This window comes from Amyelois transitella, chromosome 22, assembly GCF_032362555.1.
Source record: "Amyelois transitella isolate CPQ chromosome 22, ilAmyTran1.1, whole genome shotgun sequence".
Classification (NCBI taxonomy): domain Eukaryota; kingdom Metazoa; phylum Arthropoda; class Insecta; order Lepidoptera; family Pyralidae; genus Amyelois; species Amyelois transitella.
The window spans coordinates 8,497,897-8,519,236 of NC_083525.1; the positions used below are offsets into that span (position 1 = coordinate 8,497,897).

At 36.6% G+C, this 21,340-nt stretch overlaps 1 protein-coding gene across 1 annotated transcript in view; it reads right to left on the minus strand.

The window, feature by feature from the left end:
• LOC106138536 (nucleoredoxin) overlaps window positions 1-21,340 on the minus strand; it is a 38,580-nt gene that overhangs the window by 14,603 nt on the left and 2,637 nt on the right. Inside the window, exons 2-3 of the mRNA XM_013339709.2 lie at window positions 7,053-7,283; window positions 6,365-6,474 (exon numbers count right to left, since the gene is read on the minus strand). Coding sequence (XP_013195163.2) covers window positions 6,365-6,474; window positions 7,053-7,283 — 341 coding nt within the window. The remainder of the gene's footprint in view (window positions 1-6,364; window positions 6,475-7,052; window positions 7,284-21,340) is intronic.

The following is a 21,340-nucleotide window of genomic DNA, read 5'->3' on the forward strand; positions in this document are numbered from 1 at the left end:
CGTAATAAAATGGACGGAGGAACGAAATGAATTACCATATAAATACAACCGGGTCAGGCTATGTTAAATAGGGTATGATAATCAAATCTCAGCTCCCCGTCTATGGGTGGTAAAAGAAGCGAGTTCAGTACAAATAGGTTTATTGAACTTTTCAATTTACTTTATAATTTTATATTTTTTAACTCAATGTGTTTGAATGGGACCACTCCATCTCGTTCCCATGAATGTCTTAAAAGGCGACTAAGGAATAGGCTTTAAAAAAAGGGATTCTTCTTTTACGTACAGAACGTACTACACACTATATATTGATGACAAATTTCACGGAGAACGGTTCATTGGTTTTGACGTGAAAGACGGATAAACAAACACACATTTACATTTTTAACATTAGTATGGATAGGTATTACTGCGATATCAATGATATCATCACGTAAAAAAATAAAAATATAACCTTTACTCTCTCAAACAATATAACAAAGAATGTTTGAATTTTGTTCATGCCGCAATAAAAAAAAGTTGTGAAGCGCTCCCTGCCTCGTTTCCCGAACAATCGTGTTTACTTTTTGCCCGCGTTCCACCCGGGCCGGGCTTTCATGGCGTCATGAAGCGACCCTCCTAACTAGTAGCTCATTTTTCAAGCACCGCTTGGTTCATTCCGTCGTTGTTATTTTATGTGTACAAAAAGTGTGGTATTTAGAATAGAGCCGCTTTCCCATCTTTCCCATTGATGTCGGAAACGGCGACTAAGGAATATGCTTATAAACTTGGGATTCCTCTTGTATGTAATGTGCTAGCAGCCTGTCACTATTTGTATCTCAATTCTATCACAAAGAGGCTGAACGTAGCTTTTCAGTCTTTTCAAGACTGTTGGCAAGCGATATGTATTGTATGTAGAAAAAAATCGTTTGTTAATGCAGGAATTAGCCGTCACTTATTGTATGTAATTTTCATTGAAGGCCTAGACGAAGGTACCTTGATCAAATCAGGGACGTCCTGGACAAAGGATAGGTCAAAGTTCCTGAAACCTTACTTGTATGAAGAGTTGTAGATCTGGATGAACCGAAAGAAGTATGAAGGGATGGTGGCTAGTGGAAAGTTGTTGTTTCTGCCTACCCCTCCGGAAAAGAGCCATGATTTTATGTATTTTTAATTAACTTATGTATACAATGCATAACAAATTTAACCAAAATTGTTCTGGTTGATTTTAAATAAATTTTGACTGAAAATAGTTAATTAGGGTCCAAAAATCCAGACAAGAGCTATATCTAATACTTGATGTCCTCACATCAAGTATTAGATATAGCTCTTGTCTGATCCTCATCAGAAAGTGCCTGCGTATCTTACAAATAAAATTATTCCGGATCAAACTGAACTATGAAGCGAAAGTAACTTTTACAAAAAAAAACATTACTAAACAGCCATTTATCAATCACTCACGCGTCTAAACTTCAGAACAAATAGGACTTCGTAGATAAAATAACTGTTTATTCAATCTACGGCCACATGAATAAATATAAATAAATATATACGGAACAAATTATACTGATTGAGTCAGTCTCGAAGTAAGTTCGAAACTTGTGTTTCGAGATACTAACTCAACGATACTATATTTTATAATAAATACTTATATACAAGGTGTCTCAAAAGAAAGTTCACATTTAAATCTTTTTTTAAAAGAAAAGCCTTAGCTTTTTTGAAATTTCTTTTATTTTATATTGAAGTACACTGTTTGGGAATTTATTTTTTAAAAATAACATCATCCAAATGTAAACCGTTGCGCTCTCGGCATTCATTTAGTCGGGCACTAAAATTGCCTATGACAGCTCGGCAGGTAGTCTCCGTGATGGCTGCCATTTCATGACGGATATTTTCTTTTAATTGTGCCAGGGAAGTCGGTTTATTAGCGTAAACTCTTGATGGTTTCTCCAGAGTTGACCCAGTCTCTTCAAACTTCTTAACCCATTTTGCAATGAGTCGAGTGCTAGGCGCATCATTTAAGTGACGAATATGTCGAATACTGCAGAATTTTCTACGCGCTACAGTCGCCGAATTACCGTTTTTGTAAAACTCACGTACGCACAACGCACGGTCCGCACCAGAGAAACGCTCCATAGCGGTTAAATTCCCAAGAGCCAGACTACCGACTGACATACCCCCCGCGCCCCTCAGAATAGTTGCTTTCGCGTAATAAAATAAGCAAATGTGAACTTACTTTTGAGACACCTTGTAGATAAACATCCAAGATCCAGGCCAATCAGAAAAAGTTCTTTTCCCATCATGCCTTGGCCGGGATTCGAACCCGGAATTCGAATTCAGGATGAATAAGTAATATATCTACCACCTAGATTATGCCTTTCAATTTAGACTTCAGTAGTTCTGATTTACTTACGATTTATTTTTTGGAAGTGACTTTGTTTACGTTTTCATGGTAATGATTTTGATTGAAAGAGTATTAAAGTCAGGAGGAGTAAACAATACATATATAAAATCACGAAGAGATAGGCAGAGATTACATATTTTCATTTGCTACGATTCTTGAATGTTTCGTTCGCTTCATCCACATTGATAATTGTTTTCATGCAAGTCGTTGGTTTCGAGTACTCTAGTTCGTCAACGTCTAGGCAGAAACAAGTTTTACACACAAAAACTAAAGGAACAAAACCAACAGTTACAAGAAGAGTAAACCATAATGGTTTTCATTATTTACCGCAGGACCCTAATGTACCGAGTGTGCTAGGGCTGACGGGAGATAATTTTCGCATAAAACTGAAATGTTGGTGTAAGGCGCGCGCCATCTTGTGAGCTATTTCAGAAGATTTCAACTCGAGTTCTGAGGGTGGTGAGATAAACGTTTCTTAGCGGGCATATACTTGAAGAACTACTATTTAGTAACGTAGAAGGGATAGGCTTATAAACTTAGGATTCTTTTTTTAGGCGATGGGCTTCAACCTATCACTACTTGAGTCTCAATTCTATCATTAAGCCAAACAGCTTACGTGGCTATCACTCTCTTCAAGACTGTGCGCTCTGTTTATCCCGCATAGGATATAGACGTGACTATATGCATGTGTATGTATGTATGTAGTATCGTATATAATTGACACTTTTCCCGCCAGATTTAATTTTTCTCAATGAAGGTGCAAAAAATCATACAAATTACAAACTAAAATTAGTTTCAATTAACATAATTATTCATTAACATGAGCTTAACTCACTTAAAATCTTTCTCTGAAACCACACTACTATAGAGAATAACACTGAATTAATATCGGTATATTGTTTGGAAAGATACCATAAGTACATTTTGTATTGATGATAATCGGATCCTACCTAAATACGGATCTGTTATCCCACGTGAGCACAAAAGGGTTCTGTATTATTGATGAGACGTATATATAAGTCCCAATCCGAACGTTTCAGACAAAGGGATAGGCAGACAAATATATTATTAAACGTTTGATAACATCCACCTGCGGATTGTGGATATAATCTCTTATATATAAAATTCTCGTGTCACAATGTTTCGTTCCCGTATTCCCCCGAAACGGCTTGACCGATTCTCATGAAATTTTGTGAGCATATTGAGTAGGTCTGAGAATCCATAAAAAGTAGCATACCTATATGTTATTCTGGGTCTTCAGCTACCTACATACCAAATATCATCGTAATCGGTTCAGTAGTTTTTGCGTGAAAGATTAACAAAACTCCATACTGACATATCACAAAATTTCGCATTTATAATGTTACATACATACATACATAAAATCACGCCTCTTTCCCGGAGGGGTAGGCAGAGACTATCTCTTTCCACTTTCTATAATGTTAATAGGATGATAAAGGCCCAGGTGCGGCGAGGGTAAAAATGCTAAGCGGATGTCCGGGCTGCCGTAAACACCGAGTAAGGGCAAAAGTAGTAGGTACGTGATGCGTTCTCGACGCGTGACGGGAATCTGTGATCTACGAAAAAATTGTAACAGCTTGTGAAACTCCTTTTTCGAAGTAGGTTGAAAGAAAGCTTGAGAGACGCTGAAAAATATTTGTATGCTTTTATAATTACCGATGTTATGTTTGAACTGTTTGTTATATTATAAAGATTTAAGGGTCCCGTAACTTAAAGGGAAAGGGATCCTATTACTCCGATTTCAAAGGGACTACATCTTTCCACTTGCCACGATCTTTGCATACTTATTTAGCTTCATCCACACTCATAACTCTCTTTGTATAATGATCTTTCGCCTGGACGTCCTTAATTTGATCAAGATACGTTCGTCTAGGCCTTCCCACTCCGATCTTTCCCTCCAAGCTCACCTTGTATATTGCCGTTATAGTTATTGCCGTTGCTAGTATATTGCCGTGTGGTTCCCGGCACCAACAGAAAAAGAATAGGACCACTTCATCTCTTTCCCATGGATGTCGTAAAAGGCGACTAAGGGGTAGGCTTATATACCTACTTGAGATTCTTCTTTTAGGCGATGGGCTAGCAATTGTGTCACTATTTGAATATCAATTCTATCTTAAAGCCAAATAGCTGAACGTGGCCTATCGGTCTTTACAAGACTGTTGGCTCTGTCTACCCCGCAAAGGATATAGACGAGATTATATATGTATGTAGTTTATAATAAAAAGTCCTTTATTTAATTACCTTAGATTAAACTAAATGCAGATCTTATCAAGACGAACAAAGGGCATTCAGGATACCTACGTCGGCACAATGGACGACCTCAGGCCACTGTGCTGAAATAAAGGGTCTCTCGATTAAATTAAAGCAACCGTAAGCAGGTTTCATGGGCGGAGATTACGGTGTAGGGGAAAAGTGGCCAGTTTCCCGGCTTAAAAGTAAATTAGTTCCTTTTCAGGAAGGTAATTGTATATGTTTTTTTTTTAAACCAATGAATTTTTGTCGTGTAAACATGATGTGAAAATTTTCTTAGTGTGCGAGTTGTTAACTTGTTTTATACTGTCTTATCCTATAATGTGTTAATTGTATGTTTAAATTAACTTTATTAATTACGACTTCATTGCTTTGTAATAGTTGAATGTGTAAGTTCTTCTCGGTTTGGTTCTGATGAAGTGCAGTTTTAGAAATATGACTTTTCAAAGTTAAATAAAAAAAAGATACAATTAATTCAGCATTCACAAGTGAATACTCTCTCAAGGCGTACTGTCGAGGTTCAAATAAAATTCATTGTATCCATTAATTTCAATTTCTCCAAAATTTATTTGTTTCGATTGTCCGCCATCTTAAAAAAGATGGCGGCCGTCCGCGACGCCAACTGAATGCAAGATTCCAAATTTGCATCTGTTTTTTAAAGAGTTACCAATGAATTTTTATTATTTATTTAAGGGTTTTTCAAGATTGGTAAGGTAGTTTTAATAAACAAGATATGATACTTTTTGCTTTTAAAAACAAAGGAAAAAGGTTTTAAGCCAGTTTTTATTTGAAAGAAAGCATGGTACCTACATAGTGATACGTGAGAGAAGATCTACCTGTTTATAAAAGTTGCTAAACCGAAACAACAGTGCATTCAAAAAACCAATTGAACTTGTCAAGTTTATTTACACGGAAATAGACGTATTACTTTCTTGCTGAGTTTGGATCTTGTTCGCTTTTAGATAAAGTTTAAGATAATTATATATTATCTTTAGAATACGTTGAACGTTGTCAGTTTTAGGTCCGTCATCGGTTAGGCCGGTACTTGTTACAAATAATTGTTGGCCTGAGCATAAGCATATTGCTTTGGATTCGGCAGGATACAATATCAAAAGAAACACTCATTTGGGTTAACAAAGCGGTTGAAGGTAATCATGTTCATTAAATGACGTAATATAAGTCTTTACACTGAAACCTGAATTCGTTGAAACGTCATGATATGAATATCTAGTAGATGGTCAAATCAGCTACATGATAATAAGTACACAATTCCCTTTATTAAGTATTATTAATTGTCTGTTTCGCATATTTAGCTAAAACAATTGTGCATACACCCTTAGGACGCTAAGTTAGAATACTATTAATCCTACTAATATTATAAACGCGAAAGTTTGTATGTCAGTATGGATGTTTGTTACATCGAATCTCTGAATCTGTACCGATTACGATGAAATTTGGTATGTAGGTAGCTGAAGACCCAGAATAGGCTACTTTTTATCCCGGAGTTCCCGCGGGATTGATATAACGCAGACGAAGTCGCGGGCGGCCTCTAGTTAATAATAAAACCAAGTTATTACTTAGCGTCTGTTGTATTGCCTGTTAATAAAAAAATGCATGTTGGCCTCTTTTCCAAAGAGGTGAGGATGTGACCGGTACAAACATCGTACTAACATTTAAAAGAAGAACATCTGGGCTAGAATAAAAAAGGTTTACCTGTCACTGGAGACGAGTATCAGCTGCGTGTGCGCGTACTTGGCCCGTCTCTTGCGGACGGCGGCGAGCGCGGCGCACAAGCTCGGGGAGAATGCTCGACAAGGGGGGCACTGGAAATAATACCAAATTTGGTTCATCCAGTAAATAGCATACATACATACGTACATATAATCACGTCTACATCCCTTGCAGGGTAGACAGAGTCAAAAGTCTTAAAAAGACTGATAGGCCACGTTCAGCTATTTGGCTTGAGTTTGGGATACATTTTGCTTTGTTGTCTCAGAAATGAGAAGCTAGTTCTTGGTGGTTTACATAACCTCTATCTCTCCCGAAATGTTACCTTAACATAACCTTAGGATAAATTTATTGTTATAATTTTATGTACAAGTAGCTGTGCCTGCGACTTTGTCCGCGCGAAATAGTTATTTCGATGCCCAAAATTATACTAAATTGAATAATTTTCCCCGTTTTTTTCAAGTACTCCATTATTTTTTAATTGGAAAATTATTCATCCTTGAGGGCTTCAATGATGCCCAAAATAACTATTCCACGCGAACGAAGTTCCGGGCACAGCTAGTATTAGTATAGATAAAGGGTACATATTCTATAACTCTATCTATCGGAACCACCGCTTTTACGTGTCACACATTACTCTTTACGGGGTGAACATAACAATCACGTCTCTTACCCAATGAGCAGCGAAGTAGAAGACCCTAACGCTATCGGCAGGCAGTTCATCATACAGCTTCTTCTTCTCCCCCTCAAGGGAGACTCCTCTCAGCAGCTCATGGACGGGGGGGGCGGGCCACGGGAATCGTCCTCCGAGGGGATCCGCCAGCAAAGCGTCGCGGACCGCTCGACCGCGGATCACAAGGGTGGGTACCCCCACGGCTATGCTGTATTTCTGCGTGAGGCGGCGCTGGAAGAGAGGGGATGGATTTAGATAGATTAAAAAAAAGTGTGGATGAAGCGAAGGAAGTGTGCAGAGATCGTGGCAAGTGGAAAGAGGTAGTCTCTGCCTACCCCTTCGGGAAAGAGGCGTGATTTTATGTATGTATGTATAAAAAAAAATGGAATAGATTTATTTTCTTGCTACTCATGCGCTTGTGTGAAAAAGAAGCGGCGGAACAAACTACACTGCAGCATTTTCACCTGACATCAATTTACAAATGTAGATCTCTTGAATCTAAATCGTGAGCGAGGTATATTTACTCATTAATTTTTTAAGAAAAAGAGTTTTTAGGTTATTATTTAAAGTACCTAAGACGTATGGTGTCAGGGAATAATCGCCCGTTGGTTGGATATGCGGTGATTTATTTGCAATAGAATAGAATATAGTAGATTTATTTTGAAAATTGGATACAAGGTATCACTTATAGCAGTGAGTGCAGCATTTTCATCGGACATCAATTTACATATTTACCCAAGTATTGGTCTCAATATTCACCATTTTTGCTCCCAAGCTGAAATTTTTTTAAACAAGTTTCAAAGTAAATTTCCCTCTAAAGCGCGGCCGTGCGGCGGAAAGTTTTAATCTAAACATATTGGCAAATGCTGAAAGTTCACTTCAAAAGAGGCTTCATCATCCTTTGATTTTCATTTAAGTTCTTATAACCACAACAGCTTATAACTAATTTCAGTTCAGAAAACATTTATTAGGTACCTAGTCTTTTTAAATCACATTTTTTTATAGGACATACATTTAAATGAATCCTCTATAATAAATAATTATATATATATATATATATATATATATATATATATATAATAAAGAATTAATATATATATATAGTGCCGTGTGGTTCCCGGCACCAATACAAAAAAGAATAGGACCACTCCATCTCTTTCCCATGGATGTCGTAAAAGGCCACTAAGGGATAGGATTACAAACTTGGGATTCTTTTTTAGGCGATGGGCTAGCAACCTGTCACTAGTTGAATCTCAATTCTATCGTTAAGCCAAATAGCTGAACGTGGCCATTCTGTCTTTTCAAGACTTTTGGCTCTGTCTACCCCGCAAGGGATATAGCGTGACCATATGTATGTATGTATGAATCCTCTATATAACAGATGCCTAAAATGACAAACTCACTCGCGTTTTCAGCGCAGACGTGACGTCATTTCCGTGAAAATGATTTGCAAAAACCACATTTCCCAAAGTAGATAAGAGTTTACATAGGGCGCGCGGGATGAAAGCAATCTCGGTTCTAAAGGGACCATCAAAGTATAAGAAGGCATAGCTGCGGGTGCGCTCGGAATAAAGAAGTTTCAAGTTACCACACAAATGTGGAGGGGACAGAGATGTACTACTGCTTTTACCAAAGATTTATTTCCGAATTTACATACATGGTATACATACATACATAGGTTCACGTCTATATCCCTTGCGGGGTAGTCAGAGCCAACAGTCTTGAAAGGACTGAATGGATATCCCTTGCGGGGTAGTCAGAGCCAACAGTCTTGAAAGGACTGAATGGCAGCTATTTGGATTAATGATAGAATTGAGATTCAAATAGTGACAGGTTGCTAGCCCATCGCCTATACATGGTATGTATGTATATACATATGTATATATATCACGCCTGTTTCCCATTGGGGTAGAGACTATTCTTATGTTTATGTAATCAAAAACCAGCATTGCCATTCAAAATGGCAATGCCGCTAGCCTTCTGGGCACACTCCCGCACGCTGATGCTATGCAAGGACTGTTCAATTTGTAAAATTAATTTTATTATTTTTTATTATTAGTTTTAATTATTACAAATATAAAGTTAATATTTTTTATTAAATGACATTGAAATGTCCCATAATAATGAATAAATGATTATTAACAAGTGCAAGAGACGTCCTCATCTACAATTTCTTTATTTTGTGCTTTTCCATTGGGGGAGTATTTTTTTTTGATTTCCCTTAGCGTGACAAGAACTATTTTCCTTTACCTTTTCATTTCGTAGTCCCAATAGGTCTGTTTGGTTACAAACGGAGTCTTTCTAGGAGGGATAGGCAGAAACTATACTACTTATAAGTGCAAGTTCGTCAGGTTGGGGTACTATTGACCTGACCTGACTAGCGCGTCGCTGATTCATTCAAATTCAAATTCAAATTCAAAATTTTTATTCATTATTATAGGATATTATTATATCGCTTAATAATTGTCGTATGGTTTAACAACTTGGTTGACGTCAAATAAATTACTTAAAAACTAAGTTTACTGCCGCTTCCAAGGCGTCAGTGCAGAAGAAGCGGTAACAAACTGCACTGCAGCATTTTCATCAACAACGTCAACTTCACAATATTAAATTATACTTAGAATAGAATGTGGACGGGAGAATACATTGTTCACGGGAAATTTATATATTTATGAGATTTAATATTGAAAAAAGAAAAAAATATATATATATATATATATATATTATGGATTGCCAATTTTAAAAAGATTTATGTACAGAGTGTACTGAAATTTGATTCTCACATCGTCCCTTTTTCTAGTTCCCGAGAATATTGGAATGAATGAATGAACATTTATTCAAAAACTAGGTACTTACATAGTGTACAGTTCATAAAAATCACAGGAAATAGAAGTTACATACATACGTATGGTCACGTCTATAAAAGACTGAATGGCCACGTTCAGCTATTTAGCTTAATGATAGAATTGAGACTCAAATAGTGACACATTGCTAACCCATCGCCTAAAAAAGAATCCCAAGTTTGTAAGCCTATCTCTTAGTCGCCTTTTACGACATCCATGGGAAACAGATGGAGTGGTCCATTTCTTTTTCGTATTGGTGCCGGAAAACACACGGCACCCGAGAACCACACGGCACTGAAGTTGGGTAGTGTTATATTTTTTTGTTCCTCAGTATTGTTTCCACGTAAGATAGGATTAATAATATCATTAAGTCAAATACGTTACATAACAAAAGGAATTTGCCACTAGACCCAAATTATTAGTATGCGATGCGACAGATAGTGGATACAAAAGAATGAGTGCACAGAAATGGCGCTCCGTTATTCTCATAAATCTGCAGTCACGTTAGAAAGACACGAGAGAAATAAGCGAGTTGCACGTTTGTAATAAAAAATATGTTTTATTTATTAGAACAGTAAATCCAATTCTGTTAAAATAAATTTCATTTTTCTGTTAAAATAAACTTTAGGAAGAGATATATGTGTGTTCCCGGCACCAATAAAAAAACGAGTAGGACCACTCCGTCCCATGAATGTCGTAAAAAGCGACTAAAGGATAGGCTTTTAAACTTGGGATTGTTCTTTTAGGTGATGGGCTAGCAATCTGTCACTATTTGAATCTCAATTCTATGATTGATGAAAGGCATAGCTGCTCTTTATGTGGTCTGTGGGTGCACCAAAGACCATTTCTCGAAGCACCCGTGGAAATCACTACATAGTATAAAACAAAGTCGCTATTTTAGTCTGTTTGTCTGTATGCTTAAATCTTTAAAATTACGCAACGGATTTTGATGCGGTTTTTTGTAACGGGTAGAGTGATTCAAGAGGAAGGTTTTTATGTATAATTTTTTCCGAATTTTGCACCCGTGCGAAGCCGGGGCGGGTCGCTAGTAGAAATTAAGGGGATTTTTAGTGTATTTGATAAGAGGAATCAAGTTTTGATTGCTTATTAGAGTCATTATTGTAATACTCACTATTCGTACGTTTCTGTATGTTCGTTAATTTGTACATTACGTGAGAAGGGTATAGTTAGACGGCGTTGGATATGGGATAACCCACTCTGACAGATGTTAAGGTAACAATACCATGGATGAGACCCGAAGGCCTCATAAATATTACTTATTTTTTCTGGTAGTATAAAAAAGGAGTTTCTGATATTTTCTGATTGGGTTAGTTCTTGGATGTACATCAATATTTTAGGTATCTAATTACAGGGGTCTGTCAGGCTGTACGGCGTATACGCACTTAAGAAATACATTCATATAGTCACGTCTATATCCCCCGCGGGGTAGACAGAGTCAACAGTCTTAAGAAATTATGGTTCAAGTGTTCCCATATTACACTTACAGCGTAGAACTATAATGACGGCTTTGTATTTGGTAACCCCTTGCCCGATCCGGTCTACTGGACACCCCTGCAGTTTCGGTGATTAAACCACCTAAACAGACGAACGTTTTCAAACTTTGAAGATTGAGAATGTTTCGATTAGCATATCAAGTTATTTTTGTGTGTGCCGTGTGGTTCCCGGCACCAATACAAAAAAGAATAGGACCACTCCATCTCTTTCCCATGGATGTCGTAAAAGGCGACTAAGGGATAAGCTTACATACATGGGATTCTTTTTTAGGCGATGGGCTAGCAACCTGTCACTATTTTAATTTCAATTCTATCTTAAAGCCAAATAGCTGAACGTGGCCTATCAGTCTTTACAAGATTGTTGGCTCTGTCTACCCCGCAAGGGATATAGACGTGATTATCAAAGAGATAGAGACGAGGCATATCAAAGAGATAGAGTCGTATCAAAGTCGTTTCGGGAAGTACGAGTATAACACCTCTCTTTTTCGCTGTGTGCATATTCCCCCGGCTAGCTTTGTGTTGTGTGCGCTACATTAGTACATCCACATACAAAACACATGTCTGCGCAATCACCTAAAAGCGACGACAACCATTTGCTGATTACTGACAATTTCTATAGAGATTAAAATCGCCATTGATACAGGAATATCACACGGTGATCAATATTTTCCAATAACTTAATTAAACAAAACTAACGCCTAAGAAAATATTAATTAAGAAGCAAATTATAATTGTACAGTACCTGAATAGTGTCAGCTTGCGGGAGTGTGCCCAGATGGCAGGCAGCATTGTCATAATGAATGGTAATAGAAGCCAGATAATTGAGAGAACAACCTCTTAAAGACGGAACGGATTTTTTTACAAATAATTTCAATATTTTTTTTATTAAAGTCGCCTTTTGCTGCTATGTTTTTTAATACATGATTGTGAAATTGCTGTATATTTATTATGGTGCAATAAAGAGTAATTGTATTGTGTTGTATATTCAATGTAGACAATGTGATTTAGATTTAAGAGATATATACACTTGTAAATTGACGCCCGGTGAAAATGTTGCAGTGAAGTTTGTCCCGTCGCTTCTTCTAAACATGCGCTTTGGAAGCGGTTTTTGTTATAATAAGACTAGCTGTACCCGCGACTTCGTCCGCGTGGAATAGTTATTTTGGGCATTATTGAAGCCCTCAAGGATGAATAATTTTCCCCGTTTTTTTTTTCACAATTTTCATCATTTCTTTGCTCCTTATAGTTGCAGCGTGATGTTATATAGCCTAAACATAAAGCCTTCCTCGCAAAAATATTTTTTCAATTCAAACCAGTAGTTCCTGAGTGCGTTCAAACAAACAAACCCTTCAGCTTTATAATATTAGTATGGATTTAAGTGTTGAGACGTCAATAAGTGATAACCTTGTGTCCAATTTTGAAAATAAATCTATTCTACTCTATCACAATACATAGGTTATTCTGATCCACAAAGTACAGGCGACAAATAAATTAAACATACCACCTAATTACTTACTTAGTCAAAATAAACATCAAAGTCCGCCTAATGAACATGTCTCAACATTTTTTCGGTTCGTAGAAACCCATGTTCAGGATACTGTTAGTGACGTCGCCTTCCGGCGGCGAGGGTTATTTTTACCACACACACGTACATTACACGTCTTTATCCCTTGCTGGGCAGACAGAGTCAATAGTATTTTTAGCACTAATTTCTTAACGGTGGTGGTCGATGTTTTGACTGGAAATTTATTAATAAATATATAATGTACTTATATAGATACGCATTGCCCGGCACCAATAGAAAAAAGAATAGGAACACTTCATCTCTTTCCCATGGATGTCGTAAAAGGCGACTAAGGGTAACGCTTATAAACTTGGGATTCTTCTTTTAGGCGATGGGCTAGCAACTATTTGAATCTCAATTCTATCTTAAAGCCAAATAGCTGAACGTGGCCTATCAGTCTTCAAGACTGTTGACTCTATCTACCCCACAAGGGATATAGGCGTGTTTATATGTATGTATGTATGTTTTCTCAACATTGGGGTTAAGGGCTATGTAATATTTGGGGTGACCAGCAGAGCGAAAAAGGGGCGATGGAGCGACCCGATTTACTTCTTAATTTGCTGACCCTACCCGTTATAGTCTTAAGACGATATACTCGTACATGAATGCCTTGTGGCATTAAGTCCACCTATTATACATTTTACGTGCATAAGTTTTTACTAATATCATAAATGCGAAAGTTTGCGAGTATGTCAGGATGTCAGTATGAATGTTTGTTACTCTTTCACGCAAAAACTACTGAACCGATTACGAAAAATTGAAAATTCATATCGCACTGTAACTTTGATAAATACATAATGTATACCTATAGCTTTCCTTGTCAGTATTTTGTTTTCAATTAGCAACCAAATGATACTGTTACGTTTTTTTTTTCTTACTAATATTTTATGTATCTTATGTTTGTTACTCTTTTTCGCGATTACGAAGAAATTTGGTATGTAGGTAGCTGAAGACATAAAATAACATATAGTCTTGAAAATACTGATAAGCCTCGTTTGTCAGCTGTTTGGCTTAATGATAGAATTGAGATCCAAATAGTGAGAGGTTTCTATCCCATCACCTAAAAAAAGAATCTCAAGTTTATGAGCCTATCCCTTAGTAGCCTTTTACGATATCCTCGGGGCAGAAGTGGAGTGGTAGAGACTATTCTTCTTTGTATTATTGTCGGATAAACCATAAGGTACATATACAATAACTTTGGTTATAGAAAGGGAAACCTATTATTGGCTTTAAGATATAACTAAGATCATTGTAAAAAAATACTGTTACGATGTATGACGATGAGGTATTCTTAATAAAAAAAAAATAGAACAGTTTTAATAAATCTTTTTCAACCGTAGTGAGACTGAAATGAATCTGAATCCTAGAAATCTTAAAACGCAGCGAGCTATGAATACTGAAAAGTACCTACATTAATATGCGTCGTGTTTGCGGGCTGCAGCTAAACGCACTCCAGGGGAGGGTCCTTGAGGAGACGACGACCCGGGATTTCTTGGAAAATGCGGGTGTTTTGTTGGAAAATGCCGGAAAAGTAACATTGTAAGAAGATGGTTATGAAAACATTATATTTTTAATATGTTATCTGGATAGACTTTTTGTATATCAGTATGTTGAAAAGTGGAAAGCGCATTAGATTACAAAATGTTTATATTAAATTTCGTGTTGTATTCTGAGAGAACAGTACCACATAGAGAGCAAAGTAAATCATTTTCCTGATTAATACTGGTGTTTTTTCTAAGAGTTACATTGGAGTGCCCCTCTCATCTCATCTCCCATTACAGCGCCCGCCAGTTATCAGAAGGGGTCCTTAATTGTAACAAATTGTAAGATGTTTTAAAAAACTGATTAAATTTAATATTGATATCTTCTGGAAATAAGTTATGTTGATGAGTAAGAAATAAGATGGAATAAAGTGGAAAAAAGACGCCTTATATTTTTTATACCTTTTTGAGACTATTTATTGAGGAAGGCTTTAGGCTATATGACATCACGCTACAACTTTTAGGAGCGAAGAAATAATGGAGAATGTGGAAAAAAAAATCGGGGAAAATTATTCACATCCTTGAGGTCTTCAATAATGCAAAATAACTATTCGACGCGGACGAAGTCGCGGGCACAGCTATCCCTTAGTTGCCTTTTACAACATCCATGAAATTATATACTATATGATACTTATGTTTATTTTCAGCAAAATTCATTTTGTGTTTTTTTTTCCTTTTATCCTTTTTTCCTTATATCCGACTAACCAGCACTGTAGCAGTGGGCCTTATGCCTACTTGCTTAACCGTAAAATGCATTAAGGTTTACTGAAGAAGGTAAACTTTATAGTATAACTCTATGTCGCACTATTTTATTTTTATCTTATCACCAAAACATATATGTAAATATGGACATGTAAAGGTATTTGTCAAGAATGCATTGTACGGCGTCAGCGTCGGCGGTATTGTGATGTCGCCTTCACAGACAGACAATGTTTGTGGTTAGATACACTTGTTTAAGCACACGGCTTTGCATTTAAAATTCTTACCGTAAGGAGTGCTGGAAGTCAGGGCGTTGAGTTGTTTAGTGGTTCAATTTTGTAGGTACTTTAAGAATTGAACATTTTTGATAGTTATTTGTTCATTAATTTTAAGTTTTGATATATAATTTAATAATACTCAGAGCCAAAGAAAGAACGAGCGTATTTTGTCATTGGCATGTTACTTTTATGCATTGGACATAGGACATTTCTTAACCCGAAAGCGACTTGCTTTCATGAAGAAAGTTATGAATGTGTATGAAGCGAAAGAAATGCGCAGGGATCGTGGCAAGTGGAAAGATGTGGTCTCTGTCTACCCCTCCGGGAAAGAGTCTGTTGGTTCACAATTTTAAAATAATACGGAACGGAATAAGTATATTTTAAAATTGCGATGCCCAATAGGGCTCATATTGTAGTTGCTCATGAGCAGTGACATGATATTCAATAAAAATTTGAATTAAGTAAATTGAATTAAAACATACATACATACAACCGCGTCTATATCCCTTGCGGGGTAGACAGAGCCAACAGTCTTCAAAAGACTGATAGGTCACATTCAGCTAGAAGATAGAATTGAGACACAAATAGTGACAGGTTACTAGCCCATCGCCAAAAAGAAGAATCCTAAGTTCATAAGCCTATCCCTTAGTCGCCTTTTACGACATCCATGGGATCGAGATGGAGTGGTCCAATTCTTTTTTTTTTTATAAAACAAAACATTTTTTTACAATCGCACTCTACTAAGTACTAAATTCTGTGACTCTACCCAATATTACCTACCCCTGGCAGTAAAACCTACTTTTGGTGTGGTTGATTTACGGCGGGTCAGCGGTCTTTTAATCTCTAATTACAGCGGTCCTAACGGCAGCCCTTACATTAAGAGAAATATATGAAGGGTGTACCAACCACTAATTCTAAAAAGTTTAAATGCGATTTTTAACTTAAAGTAGCGTAATGTGAGCCGAAGGATCTTATACAGAAAGTGCAAGAGCTTTTATTTTGAAATCACAATATTTTACAATATCTGTTCTGTATGCGACAGTTTTTATCAAGTAATTTAAAAATTACAAACGTATTTTATACAAATCATTAATTCATTCATATCACGCCTTGCGAAGTATACAGAGCCAACAAGTGTATTTATAATTACGTTTTCAAATAGATAGATAGATATGAAATTAATTTATTTGATTTGCTACACACATTATTTACAATTTCATATGGAATAATTAGAGTGTTAGTAGTAGTAGTAGCAATACAAAAAAGTCACAACTGATTTTCTGTTATGACCTAGGGGCTAGTCCAGGTCAATTTGCGCATTAAATATATTATTTCATACAATTAACTGAAAAATTATAGTTTATTAGACGAACGTATCTTGATCAAATTAAGGACGTCCTGGTAAAGGGCCAGGTCAAAAGTACCCGAAACCGCAGAGATCGTGGCAAGTGGAAAGAGGTAGTCTCTGCCTACTCCACCGGGAAAGAGGCGTGGTTTTATGTATGTATGTATGTATTATACTTTACTGTGTCCATTAATACTTTATTTATATGAATACTTCTTTCGCTTCAGCCACATTCGTAAGTCTCTTCATGCAAGTCCGTCAGTACCTACCTATCACCCGATATAAACGCAGCTATTTATAGACAGACACACAGACGCTCTGTAATAGTAATGAGCCGGTATTGATCTGGCTGAAACAGGCATTTCAATAATATAGATGTGTTGGTAACTGGATGACATTATTTTATAGCACAGACTAGCTTAACCGGCAAACGTTGTTTTATATAAATAATATTAAATGACAATTGATCAGTTATCAACCGGTGATGAAAAATAATTAAATTACTAAAATGTCTATTAAAAATAGGGGTTGGTGATAAATGGTTAAAAATTTTGGGTTGTATGGTTATTTTAATGCGACATAATAAAAAAATAAAGAAATTAAAAAAAATGTTTAAAAATAAAAAAAACAAGTTAAGGATGGACACCTTATCACTAAAGGGTATGAAAAATAGATGTTGGCCGATTCTCAGACGAACGTAATATGCTCACAAAGTTTCATGAGAATCGGTCTAGCCGTTTCGGAGGAGTACGGGAACGAACATTGCACACAACACAACAACACGAGAATTTTATATTACAAGTGAGAGAGAAAGAATTTTTCCATGGGTTTAAGGAAATTTTTAATTCTACGATAAGTTTTAGATACTAGCGGCCTGTCACGGCTTTATCCGTGTATATATTATACTTATAGTGCGTACATAATACATACATATAATCATGTCTATATCCCTTGGGGGTAGACAGAGCCAACAGTCTTGTAAAGACTGATCGGCCACGTTCACCTGTTTGGCTTAATGATAGAATTGAGATTCAAATAGTGACAGGTTGCTAGCCCATCGCCTAAAAGAAGAATCTCAAGTTTATAAGCCTATCTCTTAGTCGCCTTATACGACATCCATGGGAATGAGACGAAGTTGTCCTATTCTTTTTTTTTATTGGTGCCGGGAACCACACGGCATATATAGCCCGTAATTCCAGCAAGTACTTAATGCACCTTTTTAACTGTGAATTTTTAATGATAAATTCAGCACTTCCTAAGTTTAGTGCTTACAAACAAACAATTGAAGTAGGAAAATTTATCTCTTCATAAAAATAACGTTGTGTATCAGCCGTAGGACGTCCACAGCTGAACATAGGCTTCAATACGATGTGTCTGTGACACCGGAGGTCCCGGGTTCGAATCCCGGCCTGGGCATGATGAGAAATGTACTTTTTCTGATTGGTCTGGGTCTTGGATGTTTATCTGTATAAGTATCTATACTAATATTATAAAGCTGAAGAGTTTGTTTTGTTTGTTTGTTTGTTTGTTTGTTTGTTTAAACGCGCTAATCTCAGAAACTACTGAACCGATTTGAATAATTCTTTCACTGTTAGATAGTTTATTTATCGAGGAAGGCTATAGGCTACATTTTATCCCGGATTTCCTACGGGAAATGTCAACAATGCAGGTGAAAGTTGAATGAGTCGGCCATCTGCGAGCTTTCCACGCGAACGCTGCGCAAACCAACAAAGATATAGTAAAACAATGTACTAAAGATGTGAAGTACTCATTTTTTGCCACAAAAAAGTCCGCGAGAGCATATATCTATCTCTTAAGGTTTACTTACAATAACCACTTTTATGTTCATTTTTTAAGATTATTTTTTCATTATAAACTAGTGTCCGACCGAAGGTCTATTTTTGGCCGAAGCCGAAGCCGAAGCCGATTAATCGGCTATCGCCACAACCTTCGGCCGAAGCCGAAGCCGAAGCCGAAGGTTTATATTCTCTCAGCACTCAGTAATTAATTTTGTTCAATATTGTCTACAAGCTACAATTAATATTAAAATCATTTCAAAACCTCAATATTGAAGGTTTATACATTGACTGTCTCATATAGAAGTTGATGATATATCATAGAGGTGGTTGGTTTAGAGATAAACTAGCTGTTGCCCGCGACTTCGTCCGCGTAAATTTCGAGTTGAATTTTAATCATACAGTCAGATACAGACAGACAAAAAATGTAAAAAAAAATTCCTGACTTTGAATTTTTAATTTCGTAACTTATTTGCAGGCATACTGATGCCTTGAGTTCATTCAAATGTCGATAACTTTTTTTTTGTGAACCGATTTTGATGAAACAAACTTTATATGTTATTCTGAGTTAAAACAAAGCAATTGGTGAAAGTTTGAAGTAAATCGGTTTAGTACTTTCGGAGATAATCGTGATCATACATACAGACAGACAGACAAGAAATTAAAAAAAAATATTTTTGCTTTCTATTATTCATTCTAAGTGTCCCTCTATCCATTTCAGTCGAAAATACTAAATGTACAGACAAAATATTTTTACTGTTTTATTATATGTATAGATAAAAGTTTGTGATTTACCTACTGGTAAAAAATAATGATTTGATTTCTTACAAAAACACTCGTTTAAATACACGTACGGACTTGTTTTGATGCATGCAATCAGCAATGTGATATTTTGACAGTGACTCCCCGCCGCCTCATGACTTTCGTAACAGTTCGTTCAATCTCGACGGTCGCTCGGACCTTCGGCGAAACCTTCGGCTTCGGCCGGATTTTGGGCCGAAGCCGAATGTTTCGCCGAAGGTGGATTTTTTGGCCGAAGGTGGCCGAAGCCGAAGCCGAAGCCGAAGCTTCGGTCGGACACTATTATAAACATAAGTTATTTTGAAACCACTTTTCTTTAATTCAGTATTAATCCTTATCCAAATAAATATGTTTGTTACTTTCGGCTTTTCATGTAGACTAAAATTGCCATTTACAGTATATAAATTAGACGAATAGGTATTGAGATATAGTCGTTATAAGCAATTTGCAGCGAAACATTAATTACGGCGAACCAGCGTTCTTTCTAATACGCGTGACCGCCTGTTCCACGCGGACGAAGTCGCGGGCACAGCTAGTTTATTATAAAGATAGTATCGTTGAGTTAGTATCTCGTGACACAAGTCTCGAACTTACTTCGAGGCTAACTCAATCAGTGTAATTTGTCCCGTATTATATGTGTGTATATGTATTTAATAATGTTAGTATAAACCCAATGTTTTTTTGCTAACCCTATGTAGACCAATCCCAAATGATCAAAATAACGCACCTGCATAAAACACCCCCTAATCTAGGGTGCAACCACTTTAGGGTGACCGGGTGATACACGGTATCGACGGGCCTCCCCCGACCCCCTAGGGGGGACCCCCACAAATTCTAAGGTTAGGATTAAGACCTGGTTTTAATTGTGGTTGAATACAATTTTCCGGTAGGATAAATGGTTTTGTTTAAATTGCGTTTTGAAGGCTCTTTAGAAGTTTCGTTTAAGAGCAGATATGCTCTTTTTAATTCAAACAATTCTTATTATAGTGTCGTGAATTAGTGCCTCAAAAGATTTGGGCGTACACAGTCGTGAACAAAAAGAACCCAATCCTACTAATATTATAAATGCGAAAGTTGTGAGTAGGTATGTCAGTATGGATGTTTGTTACTCTTTCACGCAATAACCACTGAACCGATTACGATGAAATTTGGTATGTAGGTAGGTAGCTGAAGACCCAGAATAACTTATAGGCTACTTTTTATCCCAGAGTTGCCGCGGGATTAATTCCAAGCGTACGAAGTCGCGGGCGGCCTCTTGTTAAGGTATAATTTTATTGGTAATTTCTCTGGTCAAAAATACAAGCGCTTAATCAATCTTATTTAAATCTTATTGTAATTTGATCCGTATATATTTATTTATTTATTAAAGATTAAATTCACACGCACTCCTCCATAAAGAGAATTTTCGAAATTGACTTAGAAATATTGCGCCCCAGCTAACTTAAATAAAGCCTATTCACAATTGGCTATAAATTCTTATTTACGGAAAAGCATGTATTTTTCATGGAAATAGTACCTACACTTAAATAAAAAACAGGGGTGCGATCGTTCCTTGTTCCCTCCTGCTACTTATTACTACGGGAATAAGAAAGCTCGCAGGGTATTGCCCGCTCCCTGCGCCATAAATATTACTTCTGCATTTAATGAGTTGCTTGCAAAACTCAATTTGGCATTTTATATTAATCATAGCGATTGTAGAAAGGCATAAGGAACTTCTGAGTTTTTTTTATATTCCATTAAAGTAAAAAAAAAACACCTTTTGTCAGTGAACGTTGTTAGCGATGAAAATTATATTTTGCGGGTGGCGAATAGCAAGCGAAGCGAAGATAATAAATAATTTGATAAGAGCTTTAAGTAACACTAGAATTCTTGTTATTCCAGATTCCGTAAGAATACTGCAAGATCGA